The 17,650-nt window shown below is 56.1% G+C and overlaps 8 protein-coding genes across 8 annotated transcripts; 3 read left to right on the top strand and 5 right to left on the bottom strand.

The window, feature by feature from the left end:
• Positions 1-85: 85 nt before the first annotated feature.
• P168DRAFT_274142 (putative aminotransferase family protein (LolT)) lies at positions 86-1,684 on the top strand (the record flags this gene model as incomplete). Its single annotated transcript, XM_024835406.1, has 3 exons — positions 86-179; positions 278-872; positions 970-1,684. 3 exons carry the CDS (start codon positions 86-88, stop codon positions 1,682-1,684), a joined length of 1,404 nt encoding a protein of 467 aa, XP_024690220.1.
• A 40-nt stretch (positions 1,685-1,724) lies between these two features.
• Positions 1,725-3,621, bottom strand: P168DRAFT_321204 (amidohydrolase; the record flags this gene model as incomplete). The annotated part of the gene is made up of 3 exons (XM_024840442.1): positions 1,725-1,738; positions 1,878-3,331; positions 3,437-3,621. The coding sequence occupies 3 exons, from the start codon at positions 3,619-3,621 to the stop codon at positions 1,725-1,727; spliced, it is 1,653 nt and encodes a 550-aa protein (XP_024690219.1).
• A 348-nt stretch (positions 3,622-3,969) lies between these two features.
• P168DRAFT_292713 (putative RING finger domain protein) lies at positions 3,970-5,702 on the bottom strand. The gene is made up of 4 exons (XM_024837647.1): positions 5,272-5,702; positions 4,651-5,216; positions 4,155-4,598; positions 3,970-4,097 (listed from the first exon to the last, which is right to left on the bottom strand). The coding sequence occupies exons 1-4, from the start codon at positions 5,377-5,379 to the stop codon at positions 4,067-4,069; spliced, it is 1,149 nt and encodes a 382-aa protein (XP_024690218.1). The 5' UTR covers positions 5,380-5,702; the 3' UTR covers positions 3,970-4,066.
• Positions 5,703-5,805: 103 nt separating this feature from the next.
• Positions 5,806-6,781, bottom strand: P168DRAFT_274136 (mitochondrial fission 1 protein). The gene is made up of 4 exons (XM_024835405.1): positions 6,676-6,781; positions 6,605-6,623; positions 6,458-6,551; positions 5,806-6,375 (listed from the first exon to the last, which is right to left on the bottom strand). The coding sequence occupies exons 1-4, from the start codon at positions 6,689-6,691 to the stop codon at positions 6,046-6,048; spliced, it is 459 nt and encodes a 152-aa protein (XP_024690217.1). The 5' UTR covers positions 6,692-6,781; the 3' UTR covers positions 5,806-6,045.
• A 145-nt stretch (positions 6,782-6,926) lies between these two features.
• On the top strand, positions 6,927-7,785 carry P168DRAFT_292711 (kinetochore Spc24 family protein). Its single transcript, XM_024837646.1, has 3 exons — positions 6,927-6,988; positions 7,038-7,435; positions 7,502-7,785. Exons 1-3 carry the CDS (start codon positions 6,962-6,964, stop codon positions 7,677-7,679), a joined length of 603 nt encoding a protein of 200 aa, XP_024690216.1. The 5' UTR covers positions 6,927-6,961; the 3' UTR covers positions 7,680-7,785.
• Positions 7,786-7,832: 47 nt separating this feature from the next.
• Positions 7,833-8,851, bottom strand: P168DRAFT_329565 (uncharacterized protein; the record flags this gene model as incomplete). The annotated part of the gene is made up of 2 exons (XM_024841486.1): positions 8,222-8,851; positions 7,833-8,153 (listed from the first exon to the last, which is right to left on the bottom strand). Exons 1-2 carry the CDS (start codon positions 8,825-8,827, stop codon positions 7,833-7,835), a joined length of 927 nt encoding a protein of 308 aa, XP_024690215.1. The 5' UTR covers positions 8,828-8,851.
• A 210-nt stretch (positions 8,852-9,061) lies between these two features.
• On the top strand, positions 9,062-9,452 carry P168DRAFT_321199 (uncharacterized protein; the record flags this gene model as incomplete). The annotated part of the gene is made up of 2 exons (XM_024840441.1): positions 9,062-9,103; positions 9,207-9,452. 2 exons carry the CDS (start codon positions 9,062-9,064, stop codon positions 9,450-9,452), a joined length of 288 nt encoding a protein of 95 aa, XP_024690214.1.
• Positions 9,453-9,991: 539 nt separating this feature from the next.
• Positions 9,992-17,613, bottom strand: P168DRAFT_312729 (uncharacterized protein). Its single transcript, XM_024839598.1, has 8 exons — positions 15,821-17,613; positions 14,923-15,752; positions 13,146-13,870; positions 12,848-13,084; positions 12,774-12,811; positions 12,474-12,740; positions 12,084-12,440; positions 9,992-12,050 (listed from the first exon to the last, which is right to left on the bottom strand). The coding sequence occupies exons 1-8, from the start codon at positions 17,294-17,296 to the stop codon at positions 10,302-10,304; spliced, it is 5,679 nt and encodes a 1,892-aa protein (XP_024690213.1). The 5' UTR covers positions 17,297-17,613; the 3' UTR covers positions 9,992-10,301.
• Between the last annotated feature and the right edge of the window lie 37 nt (positions 17,614-17,650).

Genomic DNA, 17,650 nt, shown 5'->3' with positions numbered 1-17,650 from the left:
CTTAAATTCCATTCCCTACACTCATCTACTCATCTACACCCCCATTCTACTTTCTAAACACTGCACTAGTTCCAAAACTACAGAAATGTCCCCCACACTCACTCCCCCACCCACCCCCTTCGGCGCTCCCATGCGCAAACACTTCCTCATGGACCCCGCCTACAAGAACCTCAACCATGGTATACACACCTCCTCCCTTCCCATATAACCCCCCCAATCCCAATCCCAATCCCAATCCCACCAATCCTAACAAGACCAAATACTAAAACCCAACCAGGCTCCTTCGGAACCCACCCCCGCACCCTCCAACACACCCTCCGCGAATACCAAACAGCCGCCGAATCCCGCACCGACCCCTTCATCCGGCGCACGCAGCCCGCCCTGCTCGACGAATCCCGTCGCCAAATCGCCCAATACCTCAACGTGCCGACCAGTACCTGCGTGTTCGTCAAGAACGCCACGACGGGTGTTGACACGGTCCTGCATAATCTGCCGCTCGGGGAGGGCGACGTCATCGTTTACTTCGCTACTGTCTACGGCGCTGTTGAGAAGGGGCTTGTTTCGTTGGCGGAGAGACGGCCGGGGCTGGGGCTGCGGAGGGTGGAGTATAACTTTCCGGTTGGGCATGCGGAACTGGTGGAGGGGTTTGAGGATGTTGTTGGGAAAGTTAGAGAAGAGGGGGGAAAGGTCAAGGCGGCCGTGTTTGATACGGTTGTGTCGAATCCCGGTGTCAGATTCCCGTTTGAGAAGTTGGTGGGTGTTTGTCGGCGGGAGGGGATACTGAGTATTGTGGATGGGGCGCATGGGGTGGGGATGATTCCGTTGGATTTGGGGGCGCTGAAGCCGGATTTCTTTACGAGTAATTGTCATAAGTATGTCCCTCTTTCTCCTTACAATATTTGGATGCAAACCCCCCCTCCCTAAAAGTACTTTCATACTAATGAATGCTACTAATGAATAATGATAAAGATGGCTCTACGTCCCCCGCAGCTGCGCCGTCCTACACGTCCCACACCACAACCAACACCTCATCCGCACGACCCTCCCCACCTCCTGGGGCTTCATCCCCGGACCAACCTCACCCACTACAGCGCCGTCCCCGGTCGAAAGCGACGGCGACGAGAAAACGCCCTTCGAGCGGCTCTTCGAATTCGTCGCTACGGCAGACGACACGCCGTACCTGTGTGTGCCTGCTGCGCTGCGCTTCCGCAGGGATGTCTGCGGGGGGGAGGATGCTATCTATGCTTATCTGGAGAGGTTAGCGCGTGAGGGCGCTGATGTTGTTGCTGCTGCGTTGGGGACAGATGTGCTTCAGGAGAGAGGGTTGAGGGGGGGAGAGGAGAGTTTGGTGAGGGCGTGTGGGATGGGGACTGTGAGGTTGCCTGTTGCTGTTGCTGTCTCCGGAGGAGGTGATGGTGGTACTGCTGCTGCTGGTATCAATGGTGACGACAGAGTAAGGGGGGTAAAGATTGAAGCAGACGAGGCACCCACCGTAACGAAGTGGATGCAAGATACGCTGATAGACAAGTACGGCACGTTTGTGCCGGTGTTTGAGCACGGGGGATGGTTGTGGGTGCGGTTGAGCGCGCAGGTTTATCTTGAGAGGAAGGATTTCGAGTGGTTGGGGGGTGTGCTTAGGGAGGTGTGTGGGAGTTTGAGGGCGAAGTATAGGGCTAATTTGTGATTTATATACATACTTCTGTATAGGTGGTTTAGTGGGGATACTACTGGTAGTATACTATAGTATAGACAGTTAGAACAGACTAAACAAGGACATCATGATCTACCAGTAGCATATTGCAAGAACACCATAGCTACAATTACCAGGACACCATACCCTCCAAAATAATCTACATCCAACACACTATACAACATACCTCCAACCTCAACACTACGACCTCCGATAAACACATCCCCCACCAAACCACGTCTCCTCCACAACAGCATCAAGTAACCCCCCTCTCCCCACTCCATATCAAGCACCACAAAATCCGCCCTCATCCCCACCCCCAACCGCCCCACCACAGCCTCCGCAAAACACGAATACGCCGACCCAGCAGTCGCAGCCCCAACCGCCTGCATCAACCCCAGCGCAAACCCCTTATTCACCACCTCGTGAGAATCCGGCTCCCTCGCCGACCGCCTCGTAACAGCCGTATACACATTCCTCAGCGGCCAATGCGGCGCAGTCGGCGAATCCGTCCCAATAGCCAGGTTAGCCCCCTCATCCACAAACTCACGGTACGCAAACGCGCGACGACACCTCTCCTCACCGAGCAGTTTCGGCCACGCGCGGAGAATAGCAGGGTCCGCATGCACAGGCTGTACAGACGCCGTGATGCCCAGCTTAGCCAACCGCGCCGCATCCCCCGGCCGCGTGAGCTCCAGATGCTCGATACGATGCCGGCGATCGCGAGACCCGGCGCCGTTGACGGCAGAGCACGACTCCAGCGCATCGAGCGCCATCTGCACGGCCGCGTCGCCGATAGCGTGCAACGCGCACTGCAGACCTGCGCCATCAGCGCGGTGCACCACCTTGCGCAGGATGGCGGGGTCCCAGAGCATATCGCCTGTTGTATCGGTCGTAGCGTAGGGTTCTACCAGCGCAGCTGTGCAAGCGTCCACCACACCATCGCAGATGAGCTTTATCCCTGCTATGCGGAAATCAGGCGAGGTCTCGCGATTGAACTCTTTATGTAGCGCGATAGCACGATCAACCTGCGCCAACACCTCCTCCTCACTATCCTTAGGCGCGATGATCCAGTGCGCGGCGAGACGGATGGGTACGGGTTCGCGCGCGCGAAGGAGTCGCATCGTCTCCCAGAGGTTCTCGTCCGTCGCCATCTCGATCATGCCTGTGTAGCCTGCAGCATTATACGCACTGACCGCATCGCGGATAAAGGCCAATTTCTCATCTGGGGAGGCTACTTTGGCGACGTGCGGCCAGACGATATTCACAGCTGCTGTTTCGCTGAGGAGACCCGTTGCGATACCGGTGAGCGGATCGCGGTGGATAACGCCTCCGGCGGGGTCAGGGGGGCTTGTTGTGGAGTCGAGAACGCCTAGTTCGCGCAGCGCGGGCGTGTTGCACCATGCTGAGTGGAGGTCCTTGGAGTCGATGAAGATGGGGCGGGGGTCGAGGTCGTCGAGCATGTTTGCCAGGGCGGCGCCGTCTGTCATGGAGTGCATCCAGCCGCGGCAGAAGAGGCGGGGGGCGTTGGGGCGGGCTGCTGCTGCGGATTGGATGGTGGAGCGGATGGAGGCGAGGGAGGTGCAGGCGCTGAGGTCGATTTTGGAGAGTGAGGCGCCGAAGAGGAGGAGGTGCATGTGTCTGCATTCTTGTTTTAGTTTATGGGTTGGTTTATTGGGTGGATTGTGGGATTCATGGTAGGGAGTATGAGGGGAGAGTATGGGGGGGGGGGGAAGTATGGGGTACCCGTCTATGAAGCCTGGGAGAATCTTCTTCCCCTCCAGGTCGACGACCTTGTAGCCTTCGAGCGATATCGGCTCATCATTCCCGACGTAGACGATACGGTCGTCTTCGATGATCATGCAGGTGCAGAGCGAGTCTGTCACTGCGGAGCCGGGGACGATCGTGCCGTTTCTAAAGAGGATTTTCATGTTGAGCTTGAGTGGAAGTACAGTACAGATATACAGATAGTGAGAGAGAGAGAGAGAGAGAGAGAAGTGAGAGAAGAGAAGAGGGGAAACAGAAGAGGGGACAAGTGGGCCTCCAGGCTGATCGATAAGATCTCCACCGGAATGGACCCATCCGAGCATCATATCATGATCATGATCATGGTCATATCAAAGATTCAGAAACATCGCTATGTCGTTATTCAATACAATCCTATCGTCGCGTCGTATGTCCAATCTATCCTCCTATCCGGATAACCATCCAGGTCAATTTCCGCCAAAGTGACTCCGCACCCATCCCGATATGCCTCCCTGTCCTTCGCCCCGACTCGCCCGTCGTTGGCCCTGTCGTGTGTCCGTCTGTCCGGATTGTGGTCCGCTGTGGGCGGATCCCGCCATGCTGGTCCGGCGCGAGGCCGGCTCGGGACTGTCACCGACTACGACTGGGTTCTGTCTCGTTCCTTGGCGCCTGGATTGTCAGTATCACCATATATGTGAAAAGAGAGAGAGAAACATACGGAAGGTCAACGGGTCGTCGGCAGTGCGGACACGTATTGTGCTGGTTCAACCACATCTCAATGCAATTGTAGTGAAACCAGTGAGTGCAAGGCAGCACCGTGACCTCAGTGCCGATGTCCACCGCGTCCATGCAAATAGAACACTCGGCCTTGCCCTCGTGCCCCAGCATCTCCTTATCGACCGGCTTCTTCGGCAGCGACGAAATAGCGTTCTGTGACGCAGGCGGCGGCGCCGTCCCGCCCATATTCTGCTCGACCAGCTGCGAGATGACCCGATCGAGCTCTTCCTGCGAGTACACCGCGTCGCCGTGACGGTCGAAATTCAGCAGCGTCGACAGCAGCGCGAGCGGGTGCGTGCCCGTCGTAAAATGCGCCTCGCCCGCTACGGTGCCCGCCATGCCTGTTTGCCGATTCCCCAGGTTGTCCTGTAACTGTTCCAAGATACTGAGATGGTCAATAAGCTAATCCAGGCGAGAACAGAAGACCGTAGACTTACTCGCCCAACGTGCGCAGAGGCGTGACCTGAGGCTGCGGCCCGTCTGGATCCCGGGGTCGCAAACCCGGTCCGCCCGAATACGGTCCATGCGTATCATCATCGTGATGCGTGTCGAAGTCGTGCCCGTGCCGGAACATGCCCCCCGCCACCCACGGCGGCCGCGCGGTATTAGGTTCCGGTGCGGAACCTGGTCCCGACCGCGGGTGGTTCTGCTGCTGGTAGGTGTCGGCCAGGCCGTTAAAGATGCGATCTAACCCCCACATGACCGGCATCAACGGGTCGGGCTGCGGCTGTCGGGAGCGCTGGCCCGACCGTTGCGGACCAAAGCCACTGTTGAAGGTGGTGCTGGTGAAGGTGAAGCGGCCATCTGGGGACCGATAGTTGTGCGTGCGTAACCCATCCCCGGGTCCCCATTCATCCGGATCGTCGTCTTGGTGTGCCCAGGGATTGTGGTCGGCCCATGGATTGGTGTTGGCACGGCGGGGTGGCTGTCGTGGCTCCTCGGGGAAGGCTTCGGGGGGGTCTGGCACTTCTGCTTCTGCTTCTGGATCTGGGGGGATTTCGACCTTTGTCGATTAGTAGAGGACTCGAGAGAAAAGTAAAAGAAAGATAATAAAGTACAATCTCCGTAAAGTCGGACTGGCAGTGCGGGCACTCCAGGCCATGCTCATCCCGCAGCCACACCCCGCCACATGCGTGGCAAAACACTCGATCTCGCGCGTCCGCCATGTCTCTGTTCGATCGAAGGATTTAAGATGTGCAAGAATTCGAATGGAAGAGGAGGTGGTATCTCTCCAGCAGCAACCGAATCCCAGGAGGGAGGGGGAAATATATAACAGGCGTTGAGTGGTGAAGTATAACTAAACTAGTCGATCAGATCCCGAGGTGGTGGGCTGTCATTCATGGCGTCGAAGGACCATACACGCTGTACCATGTACGTACTTGCGCAGGCGGGGTTAAACATGCATCGTGGCAAGCAAATAGATAGGAGGAGGAAAGAAGAAGTCAAGCTGAGTGAGTTGTCGGCGAATTAACGAAGAGTGATGCAAAAGAGAAGCGGGCAAGGAACCGCTGACACGTTTCGGTCCGAATCCGGTCGATGTCATTTCCCGTGTGGCGCAGTTCTTTCTTCTTCATTCATTCATTCATTCATTCATTCAGTCTTCATTCAAATGGATGACAATGAATAGATTATGTATCTTCTTCCACTCAGATATCCTAGTGACCACCCCTCAAACAATGACTCAGGTCACAAATGAAACGCCCACACATGCTAAAAGACCCGAATGAATGGAGAGCATAGACCACAGCCAGATAAAACACAAACAAAGGAACAGAAAAGAAAGACAGAATAAAAAGACATCAATATGTACACAGCGATCCAAGACAGATGGTTCACCGTCTCTTCGCCCCCCGGACCACCAGTCCACCGACCACCCCGGCGGCCAGAGCCAGTCCGCCCACGATGGCAATCCCCAGCAGACCTTCCTTGGACACCTTGTCATCGATCAGCGACCCCAGACTGGCCGCCTGCAGGTTCTGGGGCTCCTTGTCCAGCAAGAGGTCATTGTATCGTCGTGCTTCGCCGTAGTTGCCTAGCTTGTAGTTGCCTAGCGCCAGGTAGTAGAGACACTCGCGTCGTCGCTCGGGGGAGGCACGGAAGATCTCGGAGAGCAGGCGGACGCCTTCTTGCTGATCCGGTCGGGCGTTGGATTTGATGAGGCCCTAAAAGACAGTATGAGCGATGACATCCGGCGTAACGGTGGAGAGGATAGCGGGGGTCAAAATGATCATGACGAGGACATACCCAGGCGAGGTTGAACTTGGTCTGCACACCAACGTAGTCGCCTTCCTTTTCATACTGCGACCGCAGGACGTGAAGCTCCGCGGGCTTCAACGGACTGTGACATGTTAGGGATTAGAACAGGGAGGGTTGAGAGAAGGTTCAACGGACCTTTCGGCATCAGCGGCGTCTAGCAGAGTCAGCTCAGTAGGATACAAGGGTCAACGGAGGAGATAACATACATGGGAGATTCGACATGGCTATAATAATATCGAGCTCGAGAGAAAAGTATAAACCCACTGGATTAGATGAATGTACAATCAATAACGGATATATATTCGTTTCAACAGAGGATGAGCATAACAAGATAAACAATCATTTCTTTCGTCACCTGCTGTGGCGGTGCAAAACCGGGCGGTGGCGGTGGCGGTGACGGGTGGCAGTTGCTCCCCCAACCATCATAACATTAGCTTCATTTTCTGAATATCACCAGATAACACAGTCATTGACACAATATCAACAGTCAAGATGTTGCTCGACGAGAACCCAGCTACTGTATACCCACCCCTACCCCTGAGAATGAATCTCGGTCTAATATCTCCAGCTCATCCACCACACCATCGGAAACTTCAACATCCACCCCGACAAACAAGCCGTCACCCGCATCAATGACTCCCTCTCCGCCCTGCAGCAGTCGCGCGACCTGCGCATGCGCGAGGCCGAGTCCGCCCTGCGCAAACTCTCCCGCAACCTCCACTCGCGCCTGACCCAGCACGAGGAGGCCGTGTCGGCCCACGACGCGGGCAAGCATGCCGCGGAGATGGTCGAGCTGGACACGAAGAAGTTCCGTGTCGCGAAGGCAGCTACCGAGCTGGAGATTGAGAGCGAGCGGTTGGAGAGTGAGCTTGAGGTGTTGAAAGAACGGTTGGCGGATCTGGAAGCGCAGGGTCTGGAGGGCGATGAGATGACCCGGCGGGAGAGGGAGATGGATGATTCGACCATGTGGGCTCTTCTTTTCTTCTTATTCTTCGCCTTCCTTTTAATGGGTTGGAATGCTAATCGCAACAGTCTCCGTTTGAAAATCTTCCGCTCGCTCGGAATCGATATCGAGCCCGACGAGGTGGGCAACTTCAATCGCGCGGTCATCCGGAACAGTCGCAAAGGAGACGTGCATGTGGTCAATATCGATTCGAAGTTCTCGCGCTTCTTCTACGCCAATTATTTCTGGTCGACGATGCAGGGATAGTTTTGTCTACGGAGACATGGTGTTGATGGTATAGGCGTTAGGTTACGATGCGACGATTGCGGTCCTTGATATACCCAAATTTTGTTACAATTGTTATACAGATAATCATGCATGGTATCATAAACATACATCACGTAGATGTAGACAAGCCCATCAGCCCGAAGCAGCCACTCTCTCCTCCCCCTCCAACGCCCTTCTCTCCCGCAAGGCCTGCACCACCCGCGCGCGCTCCTCCTTCGACAGCGCACTGCACCGTTTCCCCGTCCCCAACAGCAGTGGCTTCTCCTCGGGAAAAATTCGTTCCACCACCTCCAACAACTCCCACCTCTCCGCATCACCCATCTCCCCTCCCCCATCCATCCACATCCCCATCCACCGCTTCTCTGCGCTCGCCATCTCCCCCTCCACAGCATCCATCCCGGACAGCTCCTCCCCATCCCACGTCAACCCAACAGCCGCACCACCCTCCTTCTTCTCCCCACCAAGAGAAGAAGAACCATACCTAACCTCAACCCCCAACCCCCCAACCCCAACTCCTCCACCCTCCCATTCCACAACGCCTGCCTCAGCACCCCATCCCGCCCAACGAGCATCCACACAAGCGGAAACGCACTCCTCGCAAGCGCCTCGCGCACCCCCCGCGTCGCCTCGCGCGGACTAACCAAAACACCGACCTCATCGCCAGTGCGCCATCCAGCCGGGGCACTCGCAAACGTCCCCTCCAGCTCGCGCACGAGGTTCGGCCCCAGTTTCGTCTTCAGCGCCTTGCACTGCACGATGGTGCGCACGGGGTGTTCGCGGCCAGGCACGTGCCATGTGCCGAGGAGATCGATGCCGGCGTCGGCGCGGCCGCCGGTGCGGTGGAGGGTGAAGTTCGAGGCGCGGAGGGTTTGCTGCACGGTGTATTCGTAGTGGGTGCCGATGTAGGTTGTGCTGTGCGGAGAAAGGGCGGTTCGGGTGGTGTAAGTGAGGAAGGTTGGGAGGTTGGTGTGGGTGTTTGGGGTGGGGGTGGGTGGTGTGGGGAGTTTGAAGAGGCGTTGGGTGAAGGTGTGGATTGTTTTTGATCGTGATGTGGGGGAGATGTGGTGGATAGGGGAGGATAGGGGGAATGGAGAGAGGAGGGGGCGGAAATGTCGGTGTATTCGCATGTTTTAGGTTGGTTAAGAGTGTTGGTAGGTAGATGAGTTGTATAAAGAAAAAGTTGAAGTTGAAGTGAGCGGATGTGTATGCTCGGAGATTAGGCCGACCGCTCACTGTCTTATCGCCGGCCGAGCTTTCTCTCATTTTCTCCGCATCGCATCCTCATCCTTCTCCATCTTCCATCCACCTCAACACAACTTGCGCTCTCTCACCCACACACCTCTAATTCAACAACAGCCACCATGGCCGACATCCTCACCCAACTGCAAACATGCCTAGACCAAGTACGTCCCAAACAATCCGCCCCCCTCCGAATACCCACACCAATACCTCCCCCAACACCAACCCAATAACATCCCCCTCCACCACCACAACTAACACCCCCAGCTCGCAACCCAATTCTACGCAACCCTAGGCTACCTAACAACCTACCACGACAACACGCCCGCCACTCCACCCCCCAACGAACCCACCTCCGCGCCCGCCCTCGCCAAAATGCCCCGAAACTCAACGGCGCCCCCAGCCCCCGCCTCCGCCCCAGCAGCAGCCGTAACAGCAAACGCCGCCACGCAAGGCTCCCCCCGCCCCAGCCCCAACAACCCTCCACCACCACCAACCCGGACGGCACAGTAACAGATCCCACGCTGCCCCGGAGCCCGACTCCCCGCGGACGTTCGCGGCCCGCCAGCGCGAACTCGCCCGCGACCTCGTCATCAAGGAGCAGCAGATTGAGTATTTGATTTCTGTGTTACCCGGGATCGATTCGAGTGAGGCGGAGCAGGAGGGGAGAATTCGGGAGCTGGAGGGGGAGTTGAGGGGGTGGAGAGGGAGAGGGAGGAGAGGGTTGCGGAGTTGAAGATGTTGAGGGGGAAGTTGGAGGGGGTGTTGGGGGCGGTACAGGTGGGGATCTATGGGGAGAGGGGGTAGTCTTCTTCTTCTTCTTCTTGAGTTCTTTTTATTTGGTGGTTCTGATTGATATCTTTTGTTCATGGTGAAGAGGTTGGTTGGTTTGCGTTGCGTGGAGTCGGGGTTTGGGTTTGAACATTATTTTTTGCATTTCAAAAAAGCGTTTAGCTACGTGCATAATACGACGTTAATACGATAAACACAGTGTTAATATCAAGTATCAAGTTTAGACCGAAACCGTCTTGTATATGGACTTGCGTCCTCGTGTATCATCATATACCCATAGCTCATAGCCAATGAATATCCGCCGTCAAAGTAAACCAGTGTATAGATCGCGTGAAGAACAGAACCAGACCAGATCAGAGGTAATACTAGAAATAACAAAGATAGAAGGATAAAGGAAGGAAAACGCCATTAATGACTGGGTATCAGAATCCGTGTCGTCCGTCATGCCACACAAGCCGTGCCATGCTCTGGAAAGAGAAACAAATAGACGATTTTGCAACGCATAAAACAAGGGGCAACAAGAGAAGGGAAAAAAAAAATAAAAGAATTAAGAAAGAAGAAGAAAAAGGATCATTTAAATAACCCCCGATACTCCCGCATCCGCTGCTCCTGCACTTCCTTCTTATCGAGCTTCCCCCGACCCATACTCAAATCCGCCAACTGCTGCTTCTTGCGCGCCAGATCGTAGATCTTCTCCTCGATGCTGTCTTTCATGATGAACTGGACGCTGGTGACCTCGCGCGTCTGCCCAAGTCGATGAATGCGGTCGACGGCCTGCGCCACGGCGGCTGGGTTGTACTGCGGCTCCATGATGTAGACGTGCGATGCGGCGGTGAGGTTGAGGCCGACGCCGCCGGCGCCGATAGTGGCCAGGAGGATCGTAATGCTGTCGTTGCTGTGGAATTCGCGGAGGGCCTTGTTGCGTGCGGCGAGCGTCATCGTGCCGTCGAGGCGGGTAAATCCGGTCATGCCGTTGTCTTTTAGGGCTAACTCGATAAGGTCGAGGTGTGAGGTCCATGAGGAGAAGACGACACTTTTGATGGGATGCTCGTTTGCGTCCAATTGCTTGCTTTCCTCGGCGGTTGCTTGAAGGTGCGAGAGGAGCGCTTTTGTTTTCGTGTGTGGGCCTTCGTATTCGCCGAGGGTTTTGCCTTGTCGCCGGCTTTGTTTGGCTTGCGCTTCGTTTACCTCGTAGTCTTCTAGGCCGGCGAGGGTGATGGTCGAGAAGGAAGCTGGGATCCAGCCGTCGCAGACTTGGCATTTGATGTCGTATTGCGATGAGTTGGTCTGGGCGTCGAACGCTTGTTTCCAGCCCGAGAAGCAGTCCGGGCAGAGGACGTCGAAACAGGGCAGGACGATGGCCATTGGAGCTTTCCTGTCCGTCGAGCCGTTGTCGCCGCTGGGCTCTTCCAGGCGCGTCTGGCACATTGCGCAGAGATCCGCTGAGGATTCCTGCATCAGCGTGAAGATCTCGTACGCTTTCTTGTCGCTCACTCCGCGGGCGTCGTTCCCGCCGCCCTCTTCGAGGTCGATCGCGTCGTGGACGCTCAGTCCTTTGATCCGTTCCCGGTCCTCATGGTCTAGCAGCTCCTTGCCGTGGGCGCTTATCTGTCGTAGGATCATCATCGCCTTTAGGATATGGTGGTACATCCGACCCTTCATCTTGGTTTTGTCCTCGCCTGCGATGACCCGCATCATCACGTTAGACTCCTTCCGGAAAAATTCGTGCAGCTGCTTCTCGGACTCGGAGAAGGGCAGAGTGATGATCTTGTCATTCCGTGCGGGAATGTCGATCTTGTCTTTGACCCGGCGTAAAGTAAAGGAGTCTACCAGCACCCTCAGACTCGCCAGGACAGTCGCATCCCCCGTTTTAAACCGACTGAGGATGTGCATGCCAAACCGCGCGCGATCATCGTAGGGGAAGAGCCCCAGGAACTTGGTGACGGAGAACAGATCGTCGAGGCGGTTCTGGATGGGCGTTCCGGTCACCGACCACTTGCGCTGCGACTTCAGCTTGAAGATGGCTTGCGTCTGCGCCGCGCTTTGCTCCCGGATGGTATGTGCTTCGTCCAACACGATTCGGAACATGTTCATCTTGGTCAACGGGCTCATGCCGCGCTTCGACCCTCGCCCGGAAAGTTCGCTGAGCACGATACTGTACGTTGTGATGACCAAGTCGTACTGGGATAGCTCTTCGACATCGGTTGTTCTCGACGACCCGTGGAAAACATAATACGACACCGCATTCTCCTGCAAGTGCTCCTTGATCTGGAACACCCAGTTGTTGACCGCGCTCAGCGGCACTACCAGGAGGGTGGTCTTCGTATTTCGTATTCCGGGTAGGTTGCGCACCAAGTCTTGCGGCGGGATCATCTTTGCCCACTCCGTTCCTTCGGATAACGACGAAACCACAAGAGATAGTATACTGAGAGTTTTCCCGAGACCCATCATATCCGCTAGCAAGCCTCCGAGAACCTGGGGCGGTTCCTCATCAGTCACGGTGCCGCTGATGATCTCACGGTAGCGCTTGGCGCCGTTGGATCGGAGTTCCATCCGCCACAGGGAATTGTTGTCCTTCTCATCACGTCCAAACTTCCGAGGCTTCTCCTTTTCCGTCATGAACCAGAGAGCCTGTTTCTGGTGGCGAAGCAAAGGCGTCAACAAGAGGTCGGACGGCTCCATCTCGGGGAGGTTCTCTGCACTTTGCAGCTGGTCGAACATTTTCATCACGGCATCGTTTACTTCCTCCGCTGTGCGAACCTCACAATTGACTCCCGTTCGGCCCCTTGCCGCAGCCGCTGGCATGAATGCCGCATTGGCACGTCGTCTTTCCGCATGAGGATTGAACAACATGACTCCCTTCTCCCAGGAAAACGGTGTCCCCAGCCACACGTTCTGGTGACCGAGATGCTTGCCGATAAGCTCTGCGTCCTTGCGTAGGCCGTAAAGATTGATCGACGCTCGGTATAGCGCGGAACACGGCGCCCACGGCCGTTCATTCGGGAGTTTCTTCCGCATATCGAGCCGGGCCGTGATATCTACCTTCACCGCAGGGGAATCGATAATCGGAACAATGGCCGCTGCCGTCTTCGCGTCAACGGCACCGAATATCTTACCGTGCGGGTCAGAGACGTCAATTCGATTGTTCCCCTGGTTCGGCGTTCGATGCACCCCGAGTTTCATGGACGGCCAGTCATGCGCCGACTCCCCAAGTATACCGTGGGCCCCGGGTTTAGGTACCAATTGCGCTTGGACCATCGCGTTCTCCAACTTGCCGTAGCACACCCTTTGGAGACTGAGATTGTTGGACCCCGTGACCTGTATATCGTCGTCGGTATTGGCTGCGGCCGACTCTGCAGATTGTCGTGATCAGTATACCTCCTCAATTGGCCGCGCATTGAACATGTTCCATACCTAGAGTCAAGTCCACAACATTAGGCGAAGGTATCGGTGAGCCCGACTTCGATTCATCTTCCTTCATCCACTTCCCCAGGTCCGTGTTGCCACTCGCGGAAAATTCTCTGTTCGTTTGCGCTGGTGTCTCTCCCAAGTCCTTCTCCGTCTTCAACTTTTTGTAAACCGGGTGCACACGCCGCTCAACACCGTACATATTCTCGATGAGGCTCCCATGACGCGTTTCAATATCCCCGTCGACCTGACTAGAGCCACGCTTCGCATCGCTACCATCCTCCAAATCATTACTGCTAGCAAACTCCACATCCACGACAGGCATCGCTGGAGCCGTTCGCGGAGGCGACACTATCCGACTATTCCGACTACTCGAGCGACTCGACGGCGACCGAATCTGCGATTTCGGGCTAGGCCTGCGAGAGGATCGTCGTTTTGGAGGGCTGAGAAGACGATGCGCCGCGGAAGCCGTACCCGGCGGGGCAACGGTAGGGGTGGTAGATGCGACGGTGTGGGGTGGTTCAAGGTCCTGCTGCTCTGGGGCTTGAAGAAATGAGCGTTCTGAGTCTGAGCAAATGGGATCTTCGGGAGGGGAGGGGCAGCGCATCCACGATGGGGAGGTAAAGAAACTAGACTCGTTGTAACTCCCCCAACTGGTGGCTGCACTGCGGTCTGGATCTGGTGGTGCGGGAGAGAGGTCTTGCTCGTTACCGTTCTTTTGGGCTCCTTTCCTGTAGGCCCGTGGGTCCAAGAGCATGGCCGCGTTGGATGCCATGATTCATTCGATGTATATGCACGTAGCCGAGACGAGACCTGCAACTCGAACGGCGTTTGCACGTGAAGGGTCACAACCGATGGTAGAAAGCGCACGGATAATCCGGGGGCATAGGAGGCGGCTTTAAAATGTAGAGCGAAAGAAGAAAGGGGTCTCCGAGACCTGGCAGATGTGATTATCGTAGTCTCCGCCGATAGAAGGCACAGCCGAGCTGGAACTGAGGGCTCGAGGGTGGGAAAGGTGAGTCGAGCGAGGGATCCGTCACTTCACGCCACTCTCATCGCGCAAATCGCGACAGACGGCGACGACCTCGCGAAAGAAAGACAGAAATCAGTGATAGACTAGTGAGACGTTGCGAATGATACCTAAGAAGGAATCCGCCTCAGAAGTGAGAGAGAGGGGCGCTGATGAAAGAGAGAGAGGGAGTTGGATGGGTGAGAGTATGCAGCGGATTCCGAACTGCCAAGAAGCCGATAAGATAAGCCAGCCCTTGCGATCGCTTATCAAACCACTCGTCACTTCGACCTCACTGCTTGGTTTATGGGGGTTGAAGTTCTATGTACAGCATCTACATCGGTTACTCATATGTTGTTGGTGTTTATGACAGACTCTGGTCAGCCTAGCAGTACCTTATCAAGGTGGGTAGGTTTGAACTGCTCTAGTACTGTCCATTGGGATACCTCAAGGGCCCAGAGGAAGATCTTACTCTGTACTTCAAGAACGATTACCAGTCCCTCAGGGTCAAATTTGGTAATTAGTAGAAACAGGCACATAAAGTCTATATATACAACATGGTGGCTTTTCCCAACAAGATCGCACCCATCAAAGGACTCCCGATGCCAGTTGTCGTAACGCACGCTAAAATTAAATAACGGTGACAGATAAGAACAGGGTGATGGAGAAGAAAAAGAAGAAGAAAAGTGGGAAAGAACAAGGGGGAAGAAAGTAGGGGAAAAAGAAGAAAAGTAGAAAAGGCTCTTCAGAATCAAAGAGCGCATGGCTCAGCACCAGGTGAAAACGGGGTTTTTACTCTTCACCGCTTCTAATCGCTCAACGATAACCTTGCGCTGATTCCCTTCCATCCCCTCCGCGGCGGCATAGCCCAGGTCTCCTTCGAGGTCGTCGCTGGTCCAGATCGGGTTGGATCGCCCCCGTAAACTGGACACCGAATTGTGTTTCTGGTGCTTGTTGTTGGATCGCGGGGGCAGGGAAGGCCAGTCCCGGTGACCCGCGCCATCGATACTCTCCCGACTGAACCGGTAGTCATTCAACGTGACCGGGCTGCCGTTCTGGGGAGCAGTCACGCTCGAGTCTCGGGGACGGTTGAGCTCGAATCGATTCGGGTTGGGCAAGGAGGTACCAAGGCCAAGGAGATCGCTCTCGGGCCCTTGCCCCATAGACTTGGCGGCGCCAATGTCCATCTCCTCGTCGTCGGGTTCATCTGCATCATGTGTGTCGTAACGTTCGTAACTCCTCACCTTGCGCCTCTGCGCATCCGTCGATGGCCCGCGGAGGGGAATGGCAACGGGGACGTCCACCAGATCGTCCCAGACACACACGCGGGGGCGCCGCGTGAGCTCGAGCGGGCCGTGGTCCTGGTGCTTCAACGTCTCGACAACGTTCCACGCCTGACCCTTCATAACTGCGATCTGCCGCGCGAACATGCTCTCCTTGAAGTCATCGTCCTGCGAGAAGACACGCCGGAGCGCCATTTGAGTCCCGCTCCACCACGCCGTCGAAGTCAGAAGCGGCAAAAAGTGGTCGCGCGTGTTTTGGGAGAAGGGCTGTCCGATCAGGGAGACGGGCAGGAAGAGCCATCCGAAGGGGAAACTCCGCCACTACGCAGTCGAATTAGCGTCCAGTCCGACCTCGCGCAGAGCCATCTTAGCGGGGAGGGTTTACTTACAGCATCAGGGTGTTTCCACGGCCATGACAGACTGTTGTCGATGGCACCGATTTGAATGGAGGCTTGGGGCTCCGACGAGTTCAACGGCGTTCCCGTGCGGCTAATGGCCACCATCTCGTGTCGTCGGTACGGATGGGAACCCGAGGCAGTGCGCTCCTTGTTGACCGAGACCGGTCGAGGCGGAACCAGATGCTCATCATCGTCCTCGGCGGGGACCCCGTTGGGTTTGGGAGGCTCGGCGACGATGGATACCTCCTCCGTCTTCCAGTCGATCTTGACCATCCAGTTATCCAGACCGCGGTCGGTGTTTCGCATGATATAATCCAGAATCACAAGTTTCTCCAGCGCTTCCCGGAACGATTGCTTCAAGCCCTCCGTCCAGTAGAACCGCTGCTCCCGGCTTTCCTCCCCGGGAGACGGAATCTGTGTAGTCTCAAAGTCTTCCTCATCTTCGTCATCGGACACGGCCCCGGAAGGCCGGCACGCCTCGTTCCAAGGCCGCTTCTTGCGTTTAGGGGCGTCCTCTGTACGGAAACCGGTATTGTTCTGATCGGGCCACGGGTGGTCGCGCAGAAACAGATTCGCATCCTTGTAGCCCTTCAGGAAGACTTGGAAGCTGCCCGCCTTGGAGGGCAGCGGCTTCTTGCCCATCCAGGCCTTTCTCCGATCCCAAAAGTCGTAGTAGAACGATTTGGACGACAGCCAGACGACATCGGTGTAGGGAACGAGGTTGGTATTGAGGCGAGAGTCCAAGACGTAGGCGGCGGCCTCGGAGACGTACGACAGATTCGGGATCAGGCACGCGCGGCCGAAACAGCAAGGGAACAGGTTGCGATGGATCCATTTGGTCCATTTCGGGTTGCGGGAGGCATAGGGTTCCTCATCCTTGGGTTTGAAGACCCCGACCACTCTGCCTTCAGTGTTGCGCGCAAAGTAACTACCAGAACTGCCCTGGGAGATCATGCGAGGTTGCACGCCCAGCTCAATGGCCAGGCGCACGCTTTCCACGACCTCCTCGAACTCGTCGCGCGCACGGCGCGCCGCCCCCTCGACCTCGTCAGACTCGAGGGTCTCGGCGGAGATGGGCCGCACACCGTCGGGGGCCTGGAAGACGGAGTGGTGAATCTCCAGTTTCTCCTCCTCCGTTGTCTTCCCCTTCACGCGGTTGATCTTGAACTTGGAGGCGATCTCCTCGGCCCAGCGCTCGAGGCGCGCATTGATGGCCTTGATATCCACGCCCGAATTCCGCCGTCCCCGCCGGTATTGCGCACTGTGCCTCCGGCGATAATCCGGGGCGGACGCCTGCATCTGGGCTCGGGAGGAGATCGGGGCATATTGGGCGGGTTGGGATATCGTGCTCGGTGTTTGATTCACATCGTCGTCGTCTTCTGAATAGTCGTACACATCCTGGCCTCGATCTTCCTCCTCCTGAGCGAGGCGGGCGTATCCCGACGTTGCGGGCCGGTTCTTCGGCATGATGGTCGGGGCGAGGTATTACTTATGCGCTGAGGAGGCGTGGGAGGCAAGACACCATCTGAAGGTTAGACAGTACCAAACGAGCGAACCACTGTCAAACGAACGAGTGAAGAGAATGGAAGAAAGGGGGATTTGGTAGCGGGTTAGGATTGGGAGGAATTGAAGGAAGTAAAGAAAGGAAAGAAAAAGGGAAATAATAAGACAGAGGAAGGAAAGCAATACAACTCAAGGCATTACTCCGTTACTGAACGATGGTGAGAAGAGAAGGCGAAAGAAAGGGTCAAAAATGGGTTGAACTAAGGCGAATGCGAGTTGCGTCCACGATTTGGTGGATGACGACCGCGGACAAAGTCC

Source organism: Aspergillus campestris (genome assembly GCF_002847485.1).
Source record: "Aspergillus campestris IBT 28561 chromosome Unknown P168scaffold_11, whole genome shotgun sequence".
Lineage (NCBI taxonomy): Eukaryota > Fungi > Ascomycota > Eurotiomycetes > Eurotiales > Aspergillaceae > Aspergillus > Aspergillus campestris.
The sequence above is the reverse complement of the archived record's forward strand: the minus strand, read 5'-3'. Positions and strand labels throughout refer to the sequence as shown.

Bases quoted from the DNA above. Each gene is read 5' to 3' on its own strand.
- P168DRAFT_292711 (XM_024837646.1), top strand. From the start codon at position 6,962: ATGTTGCTCGACGAGAACCCAGCTACT. The intron at 6,989-7,037 runs GTATACCCACCC...TAATATCTCCAG, and splicing joins TCGACGAGAACCCAGCTACT to CTCATCCACCACACCATCGG. The intron at 7,436-7,501 runs GTGGGCTCTTCT...TAATCGCAACAG, and splicing joins GAGATGGATGATTCGACCAT to TCTCCGTTTGAAAATCTTCC.
- P168DRAFT_292713 (XM_024837647.1), bottom strand. From the start codon at position 5,379: ATGGCGGACGCGCGAGATCGAGTGTTTTGCCACGCATGTGGCGGGGTG. The intron at 4,599-4,650 runs GTAAGTCTACGG...TGACCATCTCAG, and splicing joins CCTCTGCGCACGTTGGGCGA to TATCTTGGAACAGTTACAGG. The intron at 4,098-4,154 runs GTATGTTTCTCT...CCAGGCGCCAAG, and splicing joins CGACGACCCGTTGACCTTCC to GAACGAGACAGAACCCAGTC.
- P168DRAFT_312729 (XM_024839598.1), bottom strand. From the start codon at position 17,296: ATGCCGAAGAACCGGCCCGCAACGTCGGGATACGCCCGCCTCGCTCAG. The intron at 15,753-15,820 runs GTAAGTAAACCC...TCGACTGCGTAG, and splicing joins CGTGGAAACACCCTGATGCT to TGGCGGAGTTTCCCCTTCGG. The intron at 12,812-12,847 runs GTAAGATATTCG...CGAAGACGGCAG, and splicing joins TGACGTCTCTGACCCGCACG to CGGCCATTGTTCCGATTATC.
- P168DRAFT_274136 (XM_024835405.1), bottom strand. The intron at 6,376-6,457 runs GTATGTCCTCGT...ACTGTCTTTTAG, and splicing joins CCAAGTTCAACCTCGCCTGG to GGCCTCATCAAATCCAACGC.